We start from the raw sequence: 19,391 nt of genomic DNA on the forward strand, positions 1-19,391 counted from the left end.
GTTTTGTTTCACATAATATCTTCTTCAAAAGAGTTAAGTCGGAAGTTTCCACTGCCTCATCTAGTTCTCTGAGGTTCTTAAAAAGTCGTCTCATTCGGTACACATTGTGCTTTATATTTCGAACTGTTGGAAAATGTGGTGACAATAGTGTTAATACAAAGTAGGGCGATTTACACGGTTCTTGATTCATATAACAAGTACTTAAGTGCCCGAGTTTTTCATCACAATGTTTGAAAAAACACTGTTCTAAGAAGTCAGAAAATGTTCGTAATTTCTGTATGGCCAGAGATTCTAGAAAATCTTTGTATTGAGAAAAGACTCGATCGTCATTATTTATCCAGCAATAATCACTGCAGTACCATTTTTTTCTCTCTTTTTGAGTTTAATCAAAGGTAGAATATTTGAGGCTACTCCATTCCTATTCATTTCAATAACGACACTACGGAAATTATCGAATGAATAAGCAGTTTCGTAAAAAAATGGCTCCGTCGAAGCCCTGTGTCCAGAATTTCCACAAAGGCTATTCAATGACTTAGCTTCAGCATGCATAGCATTTGTAAGATGGAAATCTCCTGAATGCCTCAAATTCTTCGATGTATTATATAATTGTACATTAAGAATCTCTCTCTGGTATTTACACCATTTAATAATACACTCAGATTCCATTCTACTCTGCGGAACATCCTTGCAATCAGTCGCAGTAATGACGTCTGTCAACCTTTGTATGAGTTGTTCTATTGATGATTTCATTGGAATTTCGTCTCTTTTAGGACTCCTAGTTTTTAATGAATTCTTTTGAGGTGCCTTCTAACCCTTCGTTGATTTCTTTATTCTTGTATTTTTCCGTTTTTTCGAACTCTTTGACTGTGTCCTTTTTTTTGGGCTGGATATCCTTTCACTTAAAATGTTCTGAGAATTCTGGTGTTGCAGTCCAGATTTCTGTAATCTCTGATTTTGCAATATACTGTCATTCCACATACTCTTTATGTCTGTGGGTTCACTATGCCCTGAAATTATATCTGTTGGTGAGCATTCACGTGGATAGATTTCAAGTGACGAATTCAATAAGAGACTGCGATTTCTATTGATGATAGTTGGAAAAGGAGAAATTTCGTTCGTATTGAAGATATGTAATAGGTGTTGACGGAATGCCGCAACATCGTACCTGATCAATTCAGGTCTTTCATTATAAAGAAGAGAAACCGCAAATGCAATTGCGAACAATCCACAATCTACCCCGTTTTTTTGCTTCTGAACTACTGGGAATTTGATGGAATCTTCATCTACGCTATGGAAAGGATACAAACGTTCCAAGAATTTCTGATGATCAGGAGTTAATTTACCTTGAAAGAGTGAATCATAAATTGATATCACTTTCGTATCATAATAACTACATACCCAATGCTCATTACCACTGAAAAGTGTTTGAATATGTTTCTTCATTCGTGGAATAAGTTTGATACGTTCTGGGCTGTCCAGTAATAATGTACTCCGCTGTTCATAATACGGAACATTATTCACCAAAATCTGCCCAAAGTTATTCACATGTATATCACTCAATCGTCCACCAGTACGAATGATGTTTATCTGCTGCTCGGTGAGGGGACGAGGTCTTTTTGCATTCTCATATCGGATACGTTTGATTGGTTGTTGAATATCCCAATCCTCACGACATTTTGAATTTTCATTCGTAATTTCTTTACTGTTAACATTTTTAATTTCTTCAATCTTGTTATCATCTAATTTATTTTCGCAATCACTCGCATTAACTGTATTAGTTATGACATCAAGAATTGGTTCATGGGTATGATTCGCATGTTTACAAACCTTCAATGAATCAATTGGTATCTCTCTTTTAATTGTTTTACCAATTCTAGGGGACATGTCAGTTTCCACAGATTGCTCAGCGAAAGCTATTTTTGAATTTATAGCTGCTGATCGATCACAAGAATCTGATCTTTTATTCTGGGTTAACTGAACTGAACGAACATTGGAAGAAGTAACAGATGAATCTATTTTTCGAACTTTCAATTTGATTTTGGATTGCTCATCCATTTTAATGTTACGTTTACTTAGGTGAGCGCCATTTATCTGATTTTTTATATAATTCTCCATTATCGAGGCTTTCAAACTCGTAGCTAAGTCAACCGCAGGAAATCTTGATATTCTGTTGGTATCGAACATATGAAGTAAATGATTGCGCATTCGTCCCATATCATAGGTAATATTACTTGGATTATCTCCTAAAGCCAACGAAACTGAAAACGCGATAGCGAAAAGAACACAATCATAACCGTTACTTTGCTGTTGAACTCTATGGAAAATCACAGGATTTTCCTGAAACGAATATGATGGGAACAATAATCGCAAGACATGTTCATGTTGTGAATGGAACTTGAATCTATTGTCAGAATCGAAAATGTGAATTCTTTGGCCATCAAACTAAGTGCAAATCCAATGACCCCCTTCCATTTCATGAGCTTGACGATCTGCTAAATCTTTGCTCATGGAATGCAATAATTGGATATGATTTCTCACTGGATTGATAGGTTGCAAGAAATCTGGTGCTTGAAACTGCCAGGTTGGTCGAAATTCATACTTCAATTGCATATTCAGAAGATGCGCAAAATGATCAATTTCATCGTCCGATAACTCACCGTCAAGACCCGAATTCAGAATAATATTACGATCAAAGTATGTCATCATTCAGTGTGGAAGGTAAAAGGATAATGGAGAGTGAGGATAGAAATATGGAAATGATTTTTTTTAGGTGGAAAACTTATATATTTGTTTATCTCACAATTTCTACACTTGACACGATGTTTAATAAACAATTGTAAAGCTCCAACGGCTGACGTATTCCTAGAGAGAATACGTCATAGAGAGAATACGTCGTATTCCTAGAGAGAATAACACAACTTTTTAGCTGGAAGAACAGCATTTGGAACGCTGAGAAACACAGCTCGTAATAGAGCGGACAATATTTTCATCAAAAAAACTTTCACACTTTCAAATGATTTGTCTCTTTGATATTCAAAATTCAGCTTTGTTGAGTCAACCTCGAATACAGCCCCACTGGCTGAAGATTCAACAGCTTTCAATCAATGATAATTGAAAGCTGGAGAGGAAAAGAAACACAGCTTGTCAAAAGCTGAATAATAAAGCTGCCCTGAAGTTGACCCCCTCTTCAGCTTTCGTTTGACTTTGTATGAAGGAAAATCTAATTGATAAACTGTGCACTCCAATCCAAATGACAAACTAAATGACTTGTTGTATACCTTGAAGAGAATCTCTGAGAAAATAATTTCAAAACAATTGGTTACACTTGTGAAATCGATATCAGTGGACAAATGGTGGAACGGTTTAAGTCGACGTTTGAATCCAATATAATCGTCAAAACATCTGTGAATTACTAATTTTAGGACAATTGCAATTAGAAACTCGTAATGGCAACTTCTCTCACTCTAGCCAATATTTCATCACATATCGTTTTAAAATTCAATATTCTCGAGATAATTCCAGAACCAAAAGAGGTTTTCCATTCGACTTAAACTATTACATCAATTTGCTACTGATATAGAGACACACAACTTTACGAAATAACAATTTCACGATGAAAAGTACAATACCTACCCCTTTTCCTCAAGGCAATTTCGAATCTTGCATTCATGAAAATCCAAATGATAAACTAGATACTGAATTATCCACCAAGTGGGTACGACTTGTTGGACACCTGAAAGAGAATCGATCAGTAAATCGTTTCAACACAATTATCAAGACTCTGAATAGCATATCGATATCAGCAGAGAAATTATAGAACGATCTAAATCGACATATAAAACCAATATGATCGTGAGATAATCTCTGAATTACTCATTCTAGAAGCAATTTTAATTAAAAATTTGTAATGGCAACTTCTCCCATTCTAGCCAATCTTACATCACATATCGTCTTGAAATGAGATGTTCTTGAGATGATTACAGAATAAACAAGCATTTTTCATCTGATCAAAACTGTTACACTAGTTTGCTACTGATATCGAGATACACAACGTCTCAAAATCTTAATAATTTCGATCTAAATGGTACAATACTCACCTCTTTTTCACAATATAATCTCAATTTTATACGAAAAAAAAGCACGTCACCCCTCGTACCGATAACAAAGTGGAATCTTTATTGGAGCCGGTATCAGGAACAAATATCAAACTCTGATAGGACTCTGATTATTTCTATTTTCGATGATAATGCAAAAGAGCAAATAAATCAACTCAATCACGTATTCGGAGATCGAACTTGATTTACTAAATTTTAGGTTAATATTTCCAATGATCAAGAAACTCATAGAAACCACCCACGTACACTTCTGATAAGTTTCGTAGGAAAGGAAAAGGTGAAATCAAAAGCGGGAAATTTTGAATGACTCAATGGAAGCTTATCCAAGTTCGAATAATAGATTCGTCTTCAGAAAAAGGCGGAAGTGTCACAATAAGGAAAAATGATTCTTTTCTTATTAAAGGCGCAACAGGATTGATTCAAATGATTGAACAATTGTGAAGGAATGGAATCGTTTATTAACGAACGTTACAGAGAGGAGATGAAATAGAGCACACATAAATGAATTGATTCATCAGTTGATGAGATTCTAACAAATATCAAAAATAAGAAATTATTCAACTTCCATCATTATCTTAATTCTATACAGCAAACATCATCATCTCCCCTCCTTTTTCCAATTCACCAAATAAGAACACAAATGATAAATTTATCAATCAATTCGATTGTTCAACAAAATTCATAGTAAATGAAGCAGATTATTCATGAAGTAACCAAACGATTAATCTAAATTTTAGGGAATTCATAAATTTTTATGATTCGAATCATGAAATAATAATACAGAAACTTCTGTAGAAACTTCTGATTTAATGCAAACGAAATATTGTGAAAACGAAAGAATAAAAACTAATCAAATTACTTAGATGGGGAAAACAATAATTATTTTTGAATTGCTATAATTTAAATCGTGGAAAATTCAATACGAACGTCCCTCATTTTTTGAGGAAATTTATCTGATGAAAAGAAAATTATTCATTAATCCGATCAAAAACTAACGGAGATTGGACAAACCTCTCGAATTTTGATTATTTAAGTTGTAAAAACAAAGATGAGGAAAGTTCCCAGTTAATGTAGACAAACTTTCACAAATGAAATTAATAAGACAGCAATTGATGAGATGAACGAAAAATATAACAAAATTCTGTAAATTCTATGGTCTGAATCGTGGAAAGAATGATATAGGAACTTTCAATCATTGTTTAACAAAATTTATATAGTAAAAAAAAATTGATTGATTGCTTGGATCGAAAAAAAAAGAAAGTTGGATGAAATTCACGAATTTTCATTATTTGAATAATGAAATCGAAGAGATGACAACTTTTCACTCAGTCCAATTCGATAAACAACTGAAGAAGATTGAACTAAATTATCGAATTTCGATGATTGAAGTCATAAAAATGAAGATGAAGAAAGTTCCCAGTCAATGTAGGCAAAATTTTACAAATAAAATAATTAAGACAGCAATTGTTTCGATGAACAAGAAATATAACAAAATTCTAGAAATTCTATAGTCTGAATCGTGGAAAAAATGATATGGGAACTTTCTATCATTTTTTAACAAAATTTATATAGTAAAAAAAAAGTGATTGATTACTTAGATCGAAAACGAAAGAAAATTGGATGAAATTCACGAATTTTCATTATTTGAATGATAAAAACAAAGAGACAACAACTTGTCACTCAGTCCAATTCGTCATGTACGAAGAATTTACCCTTGATTTAAATTTAAACGAAAGAAGAGAGCGAAGAGGCCCTTCATTATGTTTGATAGTGGTGACATCAGGATGATTCTTTCCTTGTGTGCCTCCCTCGTCACGTTGTACTCTGGCTCTTGTCCAATTATCACTTTGCTTATTATTATTCTCCTGAAAAAGTAACCAAAATTAATGTTAAAATTATTATCAAATGAGATTAAGAATCATCATTAGCCAAATTTGAACGAGAATTTTTTCCATATCGATTACGATGTTATGAAGTATGCCTTTGAGAAAAAATAAAACGGATGAAATTTACCTTTGAAACCAATACTGACGTATATACATACACCGCGATAAAATCTAGGGGAGAAATGCTTTATATACGCGGATAATAAAAATTGAAATTGGGGCCTGAATTAGGACGATTATTCATACGCCTACATTGGCTTCTCCAATACTTCAAGATGGGATAGATGGAAAAAAAAGTAGAATATTAGGTAAACAAAACTGTGAAAAAATACATTTGAGTGAAACTAGTACATCCTTGGAACAACAAACAAATTACGAAACAATTGATCCAAATTATTAAAAAATTATGAAAGTTATTATTAAGTGTAGGATAATTGTTGATTCAATTGAATGACAATCCGGTTCGATTGAAATGTCACTGTTCCCTTTGAGTATTTATTGGATGGAAAGATGACAAATGAAAATGAAGAGAAGAGATGAGCTTATAAGGCAACGAGAAATTTGATTGAAACGACCATTTTGATTCTAAAATTTATGTGAAAAATCATATAAGTAAAATATGAGAAAGTCCAACGTGTGTATAAATGTATGAAGTTTACCTGGCTGTCCTCTGATCCAATCTTCTGCTAGCACGATGTCTCCTGTGCCCCCGTGGTTCCCATGGTTCCCATGGTTGAATGAATTGCCTGTTCAAAGGCCTCTGATTATGTACATTCTGCTCCCTGGGAACTCCGAGTGCCCTTCGTCTCATGGGCTGTCTCTGTGCAGCGACTGGGTGCTCTCTCGCCTGGAACCTATGTCTCCAGACTTGGTGAGCTGGAGACTGATCTCCACGTCTACCTTGGTTTGCCTGGTTTGCCTGGTTTGCGGGTCTGTCTTGATTAGACTGTGCCGCTCTTCGTTGACCTACTTGCTGATTAAGGAGCTCGATGTTGATTCCAACATTATTTTGCCCATTTGCTATCTGGGCCTCTAAGAGAGCCAATTGGTCCCTCAGCCTTTGAATGACTTCATCTCTTTCAACATTATCAGCAAACTGGCGTTGCCTGTGACCATTCCCAGGGGCTCCAAGGGGATTATCATTCAACAAAGGCCCTCCTGCCAGAAGATCATCCTCATCATCGACAATGATATTGTGATCGTGCATCTCGAGATCGTCAATTAATATGTCGTGCTGCTGGAATGAATGATTGTAAAAATGACGGTATCAATTAGATTGTTAACGAATATAGAAAATTCATACATTCCCAGATTTTCTAATTTAAAGAAATCTATCAAGATTTTAAATAAACACAAACAAATCCAGAAGAAACAACTGGATGAAATTGATTATATTAACATCAAGAAGCTAATTTCTTCAATTTATGAGAATGATTGATAATTCTACATGTTTTTGTTTCATTCGATTTTGGGAAAGAGCACTGAGCAATGAGGAATTCAATTCTACTTCATCCAAAATGAAGAAAAATGACTATAAATTTGATAAAAATAAGATAGTGACTTACTAATTCCTGCTGGATTTGTTCCATGATGATTCTCGTACTCTCTTTCTTTTTAACTGTAATTTTTCTGTTTATAAACCCAGCGTTGAAGAAAAAACGCCGTGTTACATCAGAGAGCACACAGTGAATAACGCGTCAACGTTCTCACAGGTGGTCCAACACCCACAATGGCCGTCTCCTCACCCAATTTTGAGTCAGAACAAAGGATTGCAAAAAAATTGGGAGAACAAATAAGATGGCCACTGTTAATTATCTTAAATCTACACGAATCATTATTTTTCTCAATTAATCTTTTTTTTGTCTTACTTTTGGATGAAAATAACCTAGAAATGTCTCTTTTAATTGAAAAGTTTCGAGTAGAACATTGAACACGTGGAAAATTGATTCGAATTTTTGTTAAGACAGCGTTGAAAGAAATATGTCGGCTCTCATCAATGAGCACTGGGTAACACTATCCATTTATTTATTTTTCCCACAATTTCATTCGCAAAGAAATTTGTTTACGGGAGTATAGAGGGGGTTTTTCGGGGGTTTAATTTGTTGATGAGGGTTCCAGGGAGTTGAAGAGGGTTGTGGAATACTTGTGAAGAGATTTTTCGAGTTCCTCGAGAGCAAAAACTCGAAACTCGTGGTCACTCGCCATGGCAGGCAGCCATCTTTGACTTCTTTTTTAATCGAGATTATCACATCGATTCCGAGATATCGATTATCGAATCGAAAACCAAAACACAGCAAGGAGATAACTTGTTTTGGTAAAATTTGTCGCGCTCCTATCTATTTACATTGGGAATCGGGAATATTAGGAGAGGGGGAAGGCGCTTCGGAATAAGTATCACGGTAGGTGCCAGTCGCTGCATACGTCCTTGGCACGTATCTCTACCACGATACTTGACACAGTAATTATAAACATGTAATAAATTCTCATATTTAAATACCGATAAACCATTGGTGGGATTTATGCCTTTAAGCCTAGAACCTACTATATTTATAAGTACCCCCCACGCTGGGTACAACATTTGGTGGCAGCGGTGTTCGGCTACAATAATAAGGTATTTAAATTTTCACGTCGACGTACTGAGTGACGTTCGCATTAAATTCTGAAATCTACGTACGGAGCGACGTAGTATTGAAACCAAGTCTACGTAGGGAACGACGTTGGATTTTTTCGGGTGTCACTGACAACGGTGCAGTGGTCAGGGAACACGTGTCAGCAAATAGATGAGCGGCCGATGGACTTCGGATTGCAGGGTTTCAGTGGGTCAACTTGAGGATACCATTGATATACCTGGGCTACTCGGAGAAGTAAGCATTCAACGAACTACTTGGAGGAGTAGATATCGCGGCTACTTGGAGGAGTAAGCATTGAACAAGCTACTCGGATTAGTAGGCAATATTGCAGGTTTTAGGTGGGTCATTGTAACGTGACTCGGGGATACCTGGGCTACTTGGAGCAGTGGATAGTAAATAACGGCAAAGGCTAATGAGTTTTGAGGGTAGATCTGGACACGTAAGTCGAGATAATTTTTCATTACGTAGATCAAACTCGCTGGACTCAGTGGTGCCAGGAGCCGGAGAGGAACTTGCGGGAATATTGCAAGAAGTTACCTTCAGAGCAAGGCGGAATTTGACAGATCGGGCTTGGTCTAGGGAAAATATACCACGAGTAAGGCAGCAACGGATGACAGATGCACTTGGTGATTTTGGAGTGAATCTGCGGAGACATTATTCATTTAATTCGGACGATAGTTTATCCGACGTAGATATGAATTCACCTCACGGTTTAAGAGACGTGTGTGGAGAAATTTCGAAAGACGACACGGAGGCAATGACCAAGGCGAGAATTTGGGAGCTGTGAATGGATTAGCGAACAATGTATCACCTGAAAGACTAACGAGATCATTATCATCGGACACTTTTTCCAATAAACACTCAGTATCAGCATACACAACATAGGAAACATGTAGTTGGTTTTTGAAATTTTAAAATTTCAATTTTTTTTTAGCACCATGGGGAAAAACCATTCGACACTTATTGATTGATATACAATCGACCCTATGATTAGTGTAGGCCTCTTTCTTGAAAAAGTGACACAAACACCTGTCACATATGAGTGTTTTATGTTGAGCTTTTGAAATTTGTGCACCAAGCAAACGAGATAAATTTGAGATCCATGTGTAGTGATAAATTCTTTCTTGGCCATCATCGAGGTTGTTTTCTTTTTCAATCATGAGAAAGTGCATCGTTCTTCCTTCCTCTTGCGGGGTGTTTCTTTTTAGTCCATTCAGGTAGTTCAACGAAGCTAGATCCTCCCCGCAATGGATTATATTTATTCATGTTCATTTCCAAATTAATTACGTCAATTAATCTCCAGGCGGAATCTTTTTCCCGGAACTCATCTGATTTCGCAAGAAGTTTTTCTGTAATGTATTCTTCGAACCACTGTCCAATATCAGTTGAATCAAGAATTATTTAATTTTTTAGGGTGTTAAATTATTACTCTTCTTCAATGAGATATTGATCTCTACTAATTTCATATTTACATGTTAATACTACATTCACTTTCAAACTTCCTTTACGTTTCAATGCATTTTTCAAACGTACACAGAACATTCGTCTAGCATCATCTAAAAATTTGGATATGTCCGGATTTTTCACGTTAGTGATTACACCGGTTATCATACCACCCTCAAAAACACTTTGTAAGTGCTCCCATCAGACTTTATCAGTTAAATTACCCCTTAAGTCTCCTCCTATCACTTCCAAGTTTCTGAATCTTGCATAAAACGCTTTCAGTCGTTCTAACATGTGAATTGAACCGCTTTTCTCACTATGACTCGCACTCCTCTTCAATAATGCATTAATTTCTTGCCAATGTCCTCTGATGTGATTAAGCCATTGTTGAATTTCCCTGGTTCTCCTATTCGTTTTCACTATTTCATACGCATCCTTCAATGACCTCAATAATCTTTTACACGCGTTACGATCCATGTTGTTCACGATAAAGGCACTAAAGAACTAGCGGAAAACCAAAGTGAAATTTGTTTATATAAATGAACATGTGAGTGTGCCTACGCTCGAACGCTCTGGAAAATGTCACGTAGTTGGTTAAAAAAGAATCATGTGACTCATGGAAAATTATTAACAAAATAGCAACATTTTTTGTTCGTGGGAAGAAAATATCTAAAAAATGCCCTGGATAACATTTCATCTTCGCGGTGCGATAAGACATCAAAGGGTCCGAAAACTCTACTCCAGTTTGTCAAACATCATGTTCTTAGGGTTGTGAGTACCCATTCGTTCCCAGGTGGACAGCGATAGCCACGAAAGTCTAACTAAACAAAAGGTTGCGCTCGAATATCTTCCCACAGTTGTCCATCGTTACCAGTCTCGCACCAGATTATTTTATAAAGAAAAAAATCATTAATAAAAAAATGAAGAATGAAATTATTGTTCAAATTATTTGTAATTTAAGCTCCAGTGTCATCTCCCTTGTTCATCTGCGTGGAATTTAATGTCGTTGTATTTACCGCCCAAGTACTACAACTTTGGTGAGCCTCTCTTAATTTCGTTCAGCAAGCCTTCGAATTGTTGGGGATTTTCAAGGAGAAGGAGAAGTCCGAATTGTTGGGGATTTCAAGGAGAAAGATTGGTTTTTTCCATGAAGTAGTCAACATAAAAATACAGGAAATCTCAATATATACATAAATACCTCACATCTGCAGCCATCACTTTCTTAAATAAATAATGACACACCATTACAAATAACGGTTTTCTATGAAGAAGGTAAACACCAAGATATCGGAAATCTCAAGTTCGAGGATGTTTGAAAAACGTCATGTGGTCACCAGATGTGACACATCTAGGACCATCTCAAGGAAGGGGGGTGGAATCTGATAGGTCATGAATAAATCTGTTCAATCAAATGCGCTAATTACTCCATGAACTGTGAATTAATTCACTCTTCCTCTCACCCACTTCCACGGGATGGATTGATCAGATCATCGATAGAGACCCTTGCAGTCCAAAACTGGAAATTAATTGATTAACCCGCGAATCAACCCACGACTCGGTGGATGACACTGCGAATTACCTAATCACACGCGGATTAATTACCCCTTTCACCCACCAGGTCCTCTTGTGGAGGTCCTTCGGCCCAACACCATGGATAAATTGATGAACCCGTGAATCGAACCGCGACCCGCAAATTAATCAACCTTTTCACTCACCTCCTCGCAGCAGTGGTCTGACCAGGTCATTGATAGAGGGTCTCATTCGAAATAAAACCGCGACCCGTGAATTAATCAACTCTTCCACCCACTTAGCAGCCCTCTGGCCAAGTCTCCACTAGACGGATATGCCAGAACCTACTAATGAATTGATAATTACTCAATTAATTAATCAATTAATTAATCAATAATTAAATCAATCAATAATTAATTGATTAGCGCGGATCAATTAACCCTTCCAGACACCCAGCACCCTCGCGGGGGCCATTTGGCTAGGTCTCCGCTAAAACGTTGCGACAAAACCGCAAATTAATTGCTTAACCCGCGAATCAAACCAAGACCCCGCGGATCTGACCGCAAATTGCGCAATCACCCGCAGATTAATTAACCTTTTCACCCACCCGGCCCTCTCGTAGCGGGTCCTTTGGCCTAACACCGTGGATAAACCCGCGAATCAAACCGCGATCTGCAAAGTAATCAACCCTTTCACTCACTCCCTCGTGGGGGTGGATTGACAACTCGTCAATAGAGCCCCATTTGATTAAAAAAACCACGAATCAAATTAATTGACCCGCTAATCAAACCGCGAATTAAATTAATTGACCCGCGAATTAAAACCACGGGTTCGCGAATTAATCAACCACCCACCCACCCACTTTCATCTGACTCCCCTACTGGGCCCCAACGACCAGGTCTCCGCTAAAACGTTGCCCCAGAACCGGCATTATTTATCTACTGAGCTTGCAATTCCGCATTTTCAAACTTTCGAGCCTGTCCAGGGCGCAACTGGTCAGTAAGATCGTAGTGAGCTGTCATCAGAGAGAGCGCGGTGCATTTTTCGCACTTATGCCACTCCTCACGGCTCGTCACCTGAGGTATTTATTTTCTTCCCAAAACGACGGATGGCGCCCCAGGTATCAAAAGTGACAGCCGACGGCGAATTTCGTAAAAACGCGCCTCTTCACCCTACATATTCATTCCCGTGCTTTAGAAGAATTTTTTTGGTGTTGGAATTCGTATAAAATGCAGTACCGAATGTGCTGTTCATCAGTTCCTCTCGTAAACTCTGGTATTCTGAGAGGTTATGTAACTCACGGAGGCTTGTCGTTCGGTGTTCTGACACCTTTTGTCCGATCCTTTCAAAACCACAAAAGACGGCGAAAGTCTTTCTATTTTAAATATAATTTTAAGCTCGAAGAAAAAATCTGTAAAAATCGAGATACTCGGCAGCGTATCGGCCAAGAAAAGTTTTGACTCTGAGTGTACAAAACATCAGGCCGATCGCTGCCATGTATCTATACACGAAGCAACTACCCCTCCACTACCTCCGAATCATATCCATCAAATAAAATACAAACGTGATGAGCTACATGAAAAATACTCTTAGTTACGTTATATAAATTGGCCACAAGCTTCTCATTGATATAACTATTTTTTTGTTCGAAGCAATATTGAAAAAAATACGCGCATAGCACCGGGTTCATATGCACATTCTCGCATTTCACATCAACTCCTGTCATTTTTTTGTTACGTAGTTGGTAGCAGTGCAATACAACCACACGCACCAAGGACGGAAACCCGGGAATTTACCAATTGAATATGGTGCACGAATGATGAATTCCAGAGATATTTTTCAATCGAGTTTCGTGCACAAATGAATTCTCGAAGAAGCAAATTCAGTCGGAAAATCTTGAATAAATAATTAAAAGTCGGTGCAAATAACGACTGTGGAATAGAACTATTTGTTTTACTTCGATTGTTAATTGGAAATATGATTTATCGTGTGAAAAATAAATGAGCTGAATTGAATTGAAACTGAAAAAATTTACAGGATATAAAAACGATTCCTTGTTTATTTTGAAAAAAATAAAGAAATCTCCCTAAAAAAACAAAAACAAATGTTTTTGTAAAAAAAACTGCGCCAAGAAAAAGTTTTGTTTGGTTCTTACTGGGAAGTAGAAATTTTTGAAAAATACAAAGAAATGAAAAAGAAAGCCAAGTCAGCAATGTCGAATAAATGAAAATAGTGCACAATCAGATTTCTATAAGAGAAATCGTTTCAAATCGAATGAGGATTTAAAAAAAATTCTTGATGAAATAAAAAATTAGTAGAAGGAGGACTAACGTTTTTCAACTCATTGTCTAGTATCAATCTAATTCTCCATCTTCTGATCCGCGCCACGGACGTTGGTCCTCCTTCTACTAATTTTTTATTTCATCAAGAATTTTTTTAAAATCCTCATTCGATTTGAAACAATTTCTCTTATAGAAATCTGATGGTGCACTATTTTCGTTTATTCGACATTGCTGACTTGGCTTTCTTTTTCATTTCTTTGTATTTTACAAAAATTTCTATTTCCCTGTAAGAACCAAACAAAACTTTTTCTTGGCGCAGTTTTTTTTACAAAAATTAAGTCATACATTTAATAATACCACGTGAACTTCAAAGGATGTCAAAGCTGAAATTTGGTATAATTATATGAAACAGGAATATCAAAGGATATGTACAAATGTATCGAGATATATATTTCGGTTGATCTATACAGAAGTCATCAAAATAAGTATTTTCAAAGAAAAAAAATGAAATCCGTCAAGTAGTTCATGAGATATTCAAAGAAATATGTTTACACAAAAGGTTGCATATCTCAAGAACCGCTACGCCGATTGCGCCCACTCAGACTACCAACCTTTACTAGTATAAGAGCTAGAACCATACCAATTTCCAACTTGCTATCTCCTTCTTTTCTCAAATTATCGTGCGTACAAGATTTTCTTATGAAAAAAAGAAAAATCACAATATCGCCATACTGTCTATTAGCGAGTCTATATATTCTGATTGACGTATATAGAGGCCATCGAGACGAGTATTTTGAAGCAAAATATTGAAATAAATGCAGTAGTTTCTGAAATATGAAGGAATAACAAAATTTAAACAACTCGTTATATCACGAAAATGCATGCATCAATCGAGCTGAAACAGCGTGCCAAATTTGAGGTCAATAATAACTAGAACGATCTAAAATTTCAGATTTCCATCTACAAATTTTACCGCAATTATGTTGAATTTTCTAAAAATTGATTATCAAAAACCCAAATTTTCTGATACATAACATGCAGACATGACCCTAAAAACATCATTTCTACACGCTTCATAACATTTTAGACCATTTGCAATCGAAATTAGAAAATCGAAAAGTCGATCAAAAACAAAGCTTTCATTCGGAAGCAAAAATGGTTTTTTTTCGAAAAGTTTTCAACAAAATCAATGGGTTCAAACTTTTTTGTATTGTTCTTAATAGCTAGTAATTAAAATTCAAAAAAACAATTTATACAAGAAAAAAAAAAATTTTCAATATGAGCAGATCCACGTTAAAACGCAAGGCCAAAAAAGTCGATCTCACGGATTTTCTCGCCGATTTTTTTCCTTAAAGTTGGTCTCAATGTGAACATGAAAAAAAAAATCGTCCAAAAATATTGAAAATTAAGGAAGTTATGATTTTTTGAAAATTTTTCTTTTTTTTCGATGCATATTTTTACGAGGTTTTTCTTTTCAAGTTTTCAGCAATATCTAATTCGGGTTTGGAGGTATCAAATCGCGATTTTGCACGTGAAATATAAATAGAAAAATCTTGAAAATGAGCCGTCATTCGATGTATCCCACTGTTACTTAAGGGTTTTATGCAACAAAACGTGTTTTTTATTCAATCACAATTATCTCAAAAACCTCATTTTTTAAAAATCTGAAATTTTCACCAGAAATCATTAGTAAGATGATGAAAATTGTAGCGGCAATTAAAGTTATTACTTCGCAGTGGCTGACTGCATTTTGATGGGTGAAATAAGCGTGTTGCTGGAAATCTGAGGAAAATGTGACCTAATTTTCCTTAAATCAAGATATGGGTGCTGATGATCTCTTTGTCGATTTTTTTCCTCAAAGTAGATCTTCAGATGGACATTTTGAAATACGAATAATTGGAAAATATCAAGAATTAAGGGAGTTATGATTTTTTAAAAATTATTTTCTTTTTTTTAATCAATGAGTTTATAGATGATTTTATAATTATCGTCGAATTATCTTAGGAATGAGTGGATTTTTAGAAAAATAGTGCCGAATAACAAGCTTTCGTTATAATTCTATCTACTACCATTCGATTTTATGATTTTACCAAGAGTCATAAGATGGGAGAGATAGTGGATAAGGAAATAGAGTTTGTTTCTTGCTGAAAATAATTATGACAAATCTCTGAAGTGAATCCTTTTATTGTTCTCCTTATGAAGAATTAAAATATAAATTTCAAGTGCTTTTCATGAGTTGAAAATTAAGGAATTTACGAGAGATGGCATTTTCGACGCGTTTAGGAATGGTAAATGTGTTGAACCTCGATCTCTTCACAGTTACTTCACACAAAACGTTTGTATTCGATGATTTATTTTGAAACTGTCAGTCTCGGCGAAAAATACTGAACGTTTAGGTAGGTGCTTCGGAAGAGCCGTGTGCAGTCACATTCAGTTCAATGAGAGGGTACAATAGGGATCTACATGATCAGAGGATTTTGTGTGGCGAAAAATATGAATGACCCGAAAGGAAGACTATTTCTCTCTTGGAAGGAAATCACGTAAGTTTATTGATTTAAAAAGAGAAAATAATCCTTGGATAGGTCTTTGTCGACCGTGGTGAAGACATAATTTTGGAATTGTCGTCGGCCTTTCTCACATCAATTTAATGACACGATAAATTCACAACAATTATCAGTTATCGACTTTAAATTTGTATTTTTGGTTATAGCTTGGATACACGTTTACGGATCACTTCGACTATGTCTTATACATTATTACAAATTAGACTTGTCCTTTGGTATGTGTGACAAAATCTGATATTTGTACAACAGTTACCTGTATAACAAATACCTCATAAATATTCATATATATGTTTACAGCAATAAAATCAGCCCTGAAGAGGACCCGCAAATGGGTCGAAACGTAGGCTTTTTTAACAGCAAAAAATTTGAGTAAATTCATTCATTTGACCGCAAGGCCGACGACAATTCCAAAATTGAGAGAAAATAATATTTACGAAATCATAACTCCCGTAATTATCGATATTTTCCAATGTTTTTTTTTTCAAAATGTTCGTCTGAAGATCTACTTTGAGGAAAAAAATGGACAAAGAGATCCTCAGCACCCACATCTTGATTTAAGGGAAATTATGTAACATTTTCCTCAGATTTCCAGCGACATGCTTATTTCACCCATCAAAATGCAGTCAACCACTGTGAAGGAATAACTTTAATTGCCGACAAAATTTTCATCATTTTACTGATGATTTTTGATGAAAATTTCGGATTTTTAAAAAGTGAGCTTTTTGAGATAATTGTGATTGAATAAAAAATACGTTTTGTTGCATAAAACCCTTAAATAACAATGGAATACATCGACTGATGGCTCATATTAAAGATTTTTCTATTTTTATTTCATGTGCAAAACCGCGATTTGATACCTCCAAACCCGAATTCGATATTGCTGAAAACTTGAAAAAAAATCACCTGAAAATATGCATCGAAAAAAATGAAAAATTTTCAAAAAATCATAACTTCCTTAATTTTCAATATTTGTGGGTGATTTTTTTTGAAAGTATTCGCATTGGGGCCACCTTTTAGGAAAAAAATTGGCGAGAAAATCCGTGAGATCGACTTTTGTGGCCTTGCGTTTTGACGTGGATCTGCTCATATCAAAACCAGCAAAACTTTTTCTTGGCGCAGTTTTTTTACAAAATTGAGATAGAAAGCTCTCGCTAGCCTCATTTTTCATTTTTTGGACTATACTTTTCGATAAAAAGCAGGAAAAAATTTGAAAAGTTTTGAGAGAATTTTTCATATACAAAATTGGCGGCTCACTCATATACCTTAACCATGAAATGCCGTGACGGGCAAAAATATGAATTTACATATTATCATAGTTGGTTTCGGTAGTAAGTCGTATCATATGAAAATGCTTGTGAAATGGATTAATTATCAAATTTTACCTTAAGGGCTGCACTTTGTCATTATAAACACAGTGTGGAGAACATCTAGGTCCCCTGGATTTTGCAACCAAATTAAAATCCCCGCTTTTTTTTACTCACCTTTATCTCTTCCTGCTGTGGGTGTTATTTGTATACTTTATGCTCAAGAGAAAAGAGGAATAGTCCCCCCAGGCGTACTGCATTAAACCCTCCGAGTGTCGGGGGATGATTAATGGAATTCTCCAATAATTTTCGTAGATTCTGCTGGAAGCGAGGTAAAGTTTGACGAGCATGGTGATGGTCTTGCCAGGTACGAGATTCTCAACTTTAGAAAGGCCAATCAGAGTGGAACAAATGGATATTATTACCGGGTGAGTGAAAACAATTAACTTTTCAGATAATCTGGAAGAGAAAAAATGGTGTGACTAACGGTTTACGTGTCATCGAGATGCACGTAGAATGTCGGGAAAATGGATGTTAATGGATTTTAGAAGAGAAGTTTCGATTTAGAACTGGAGCGGGTAATGCGATCAATTGAAATGCTTGGTCAAATCCGACAAATTCAATGAATTGCAGTTTTTTTCGTTTTGAAAATTTTAATGTGAATCAGTGGATGGATCAAAGTGGATAAACGAATGTCCCGAGTTATGGATGATCTAATCTTTCTCAATTTATTCAATAAAATACTATTACTCATCAGTTTCTGGACCAATTTATTATTCATTCGGTAATAAACTGACAGAGATTTAGATGAGTTTATCGAAAATGATCTGCTTGAGAAGCATTTTCATGGACCGCAAAAAAGTTCTTATGATATCTTTCCCAAAGACTACTTACCCTGTAACTATTTTCTGAAAAATCGGCATAGCTTGCCTTGACTTACCAAAGTCTGTATCATTACGCTGCAAAGTAATGCATAAATTATTAGCGGCTTCATCTCGATCAATGCATTATTTCCCGAATACAAACATTTTCTTTCATTTTCTCATTAAAAAATGGTAGAAATTTTCCAAATTCAGAATATTTGGAAATTATATTTTATTGGTGTACTGACTAGGGTTATGAAGAACTTTTATGACGCGTTAATAATACGACATGTGGCCATCACTTGACCAAATTATAAGGACATAATCAACTGAAGATTAATATAAACAAAACGTGAGCCTAAAAATGTTGAGAAAATTAATTTTCTCTGACTTCGAACCAAATACTCCCAGGTCGCTATGAATAAATGTAAAACTATTTATAATCCGTACGCCTATGACACTCCTGTCTATATGAATGGGTCCGCGTGACAACTTGATTGAATTGGTTGGAAAAATTGTCGCTTCAATTGTTATTGACAATTCTAGTTGTTCAAAAAGCTGAATCTCTTGAAGTATTGTGGACATGCGAAAATTTCCGAATTCTAAAACTTTTGTGCAATGGTTCAGAATAAGTTATGTCTTCTATGAAATTTTGATGAATGAATAAATGAACGAGATACATACCATGGAAAGTTGTGTATGTCTCTGTCTCCCTGTCTCTTTGTCTCTCTGTCTCTGTCTCTCTCTGTCTCTCTGTCTCTCTCTCTCTCTCTCTCTCTCTCTCTCTCTCTCTCT

The 19,391-nt window shown here is 35.7% G+C and overlaps 1 protein-coding gene across 1 annotated transcript in view; it reads left to right on the top strand.

The window, feature by feature from the left end:
- LOC107042450 (metabotropic glutamate receptor-like) overlaps positions 1-18,421 on the top strand; it is a 111,755-nt gene extending 93,334 nt beyond the window's left edge. The window contains exons 3-4 of the mRNA XM_015263496.1: positions 18,049-18,161; positions 18,401-18,421. Of these exons, the coding sequence (XP_015118982.1) occupies positions 18,049-18,161; positions 18,401-18,421 (134 nt within the window). The remainder of the gene's footprint in view (positions 1-18,048; positions 18,162-18,400) is intronic.
- The last annotated feature ends 970 nt before the right edge of the window (positions 18,422-19,391 follow it).

This window comes from Diachasma alloeum, unplaced genomic scaffold (assembly GCF_001412515.2).
Source record: "Diachasma alloeum isolate Michigan unplaced genomic scaffold, Dall2.0 Dall_scaffold_00470, whole genome shotgun sequence".
Taxonomy (NCBI): Eukaryota; Metazoa; Arthropoda; class Insecta; order Hymenoptera; family Braconidae; genus Diachasma; species Diachasma alloeum.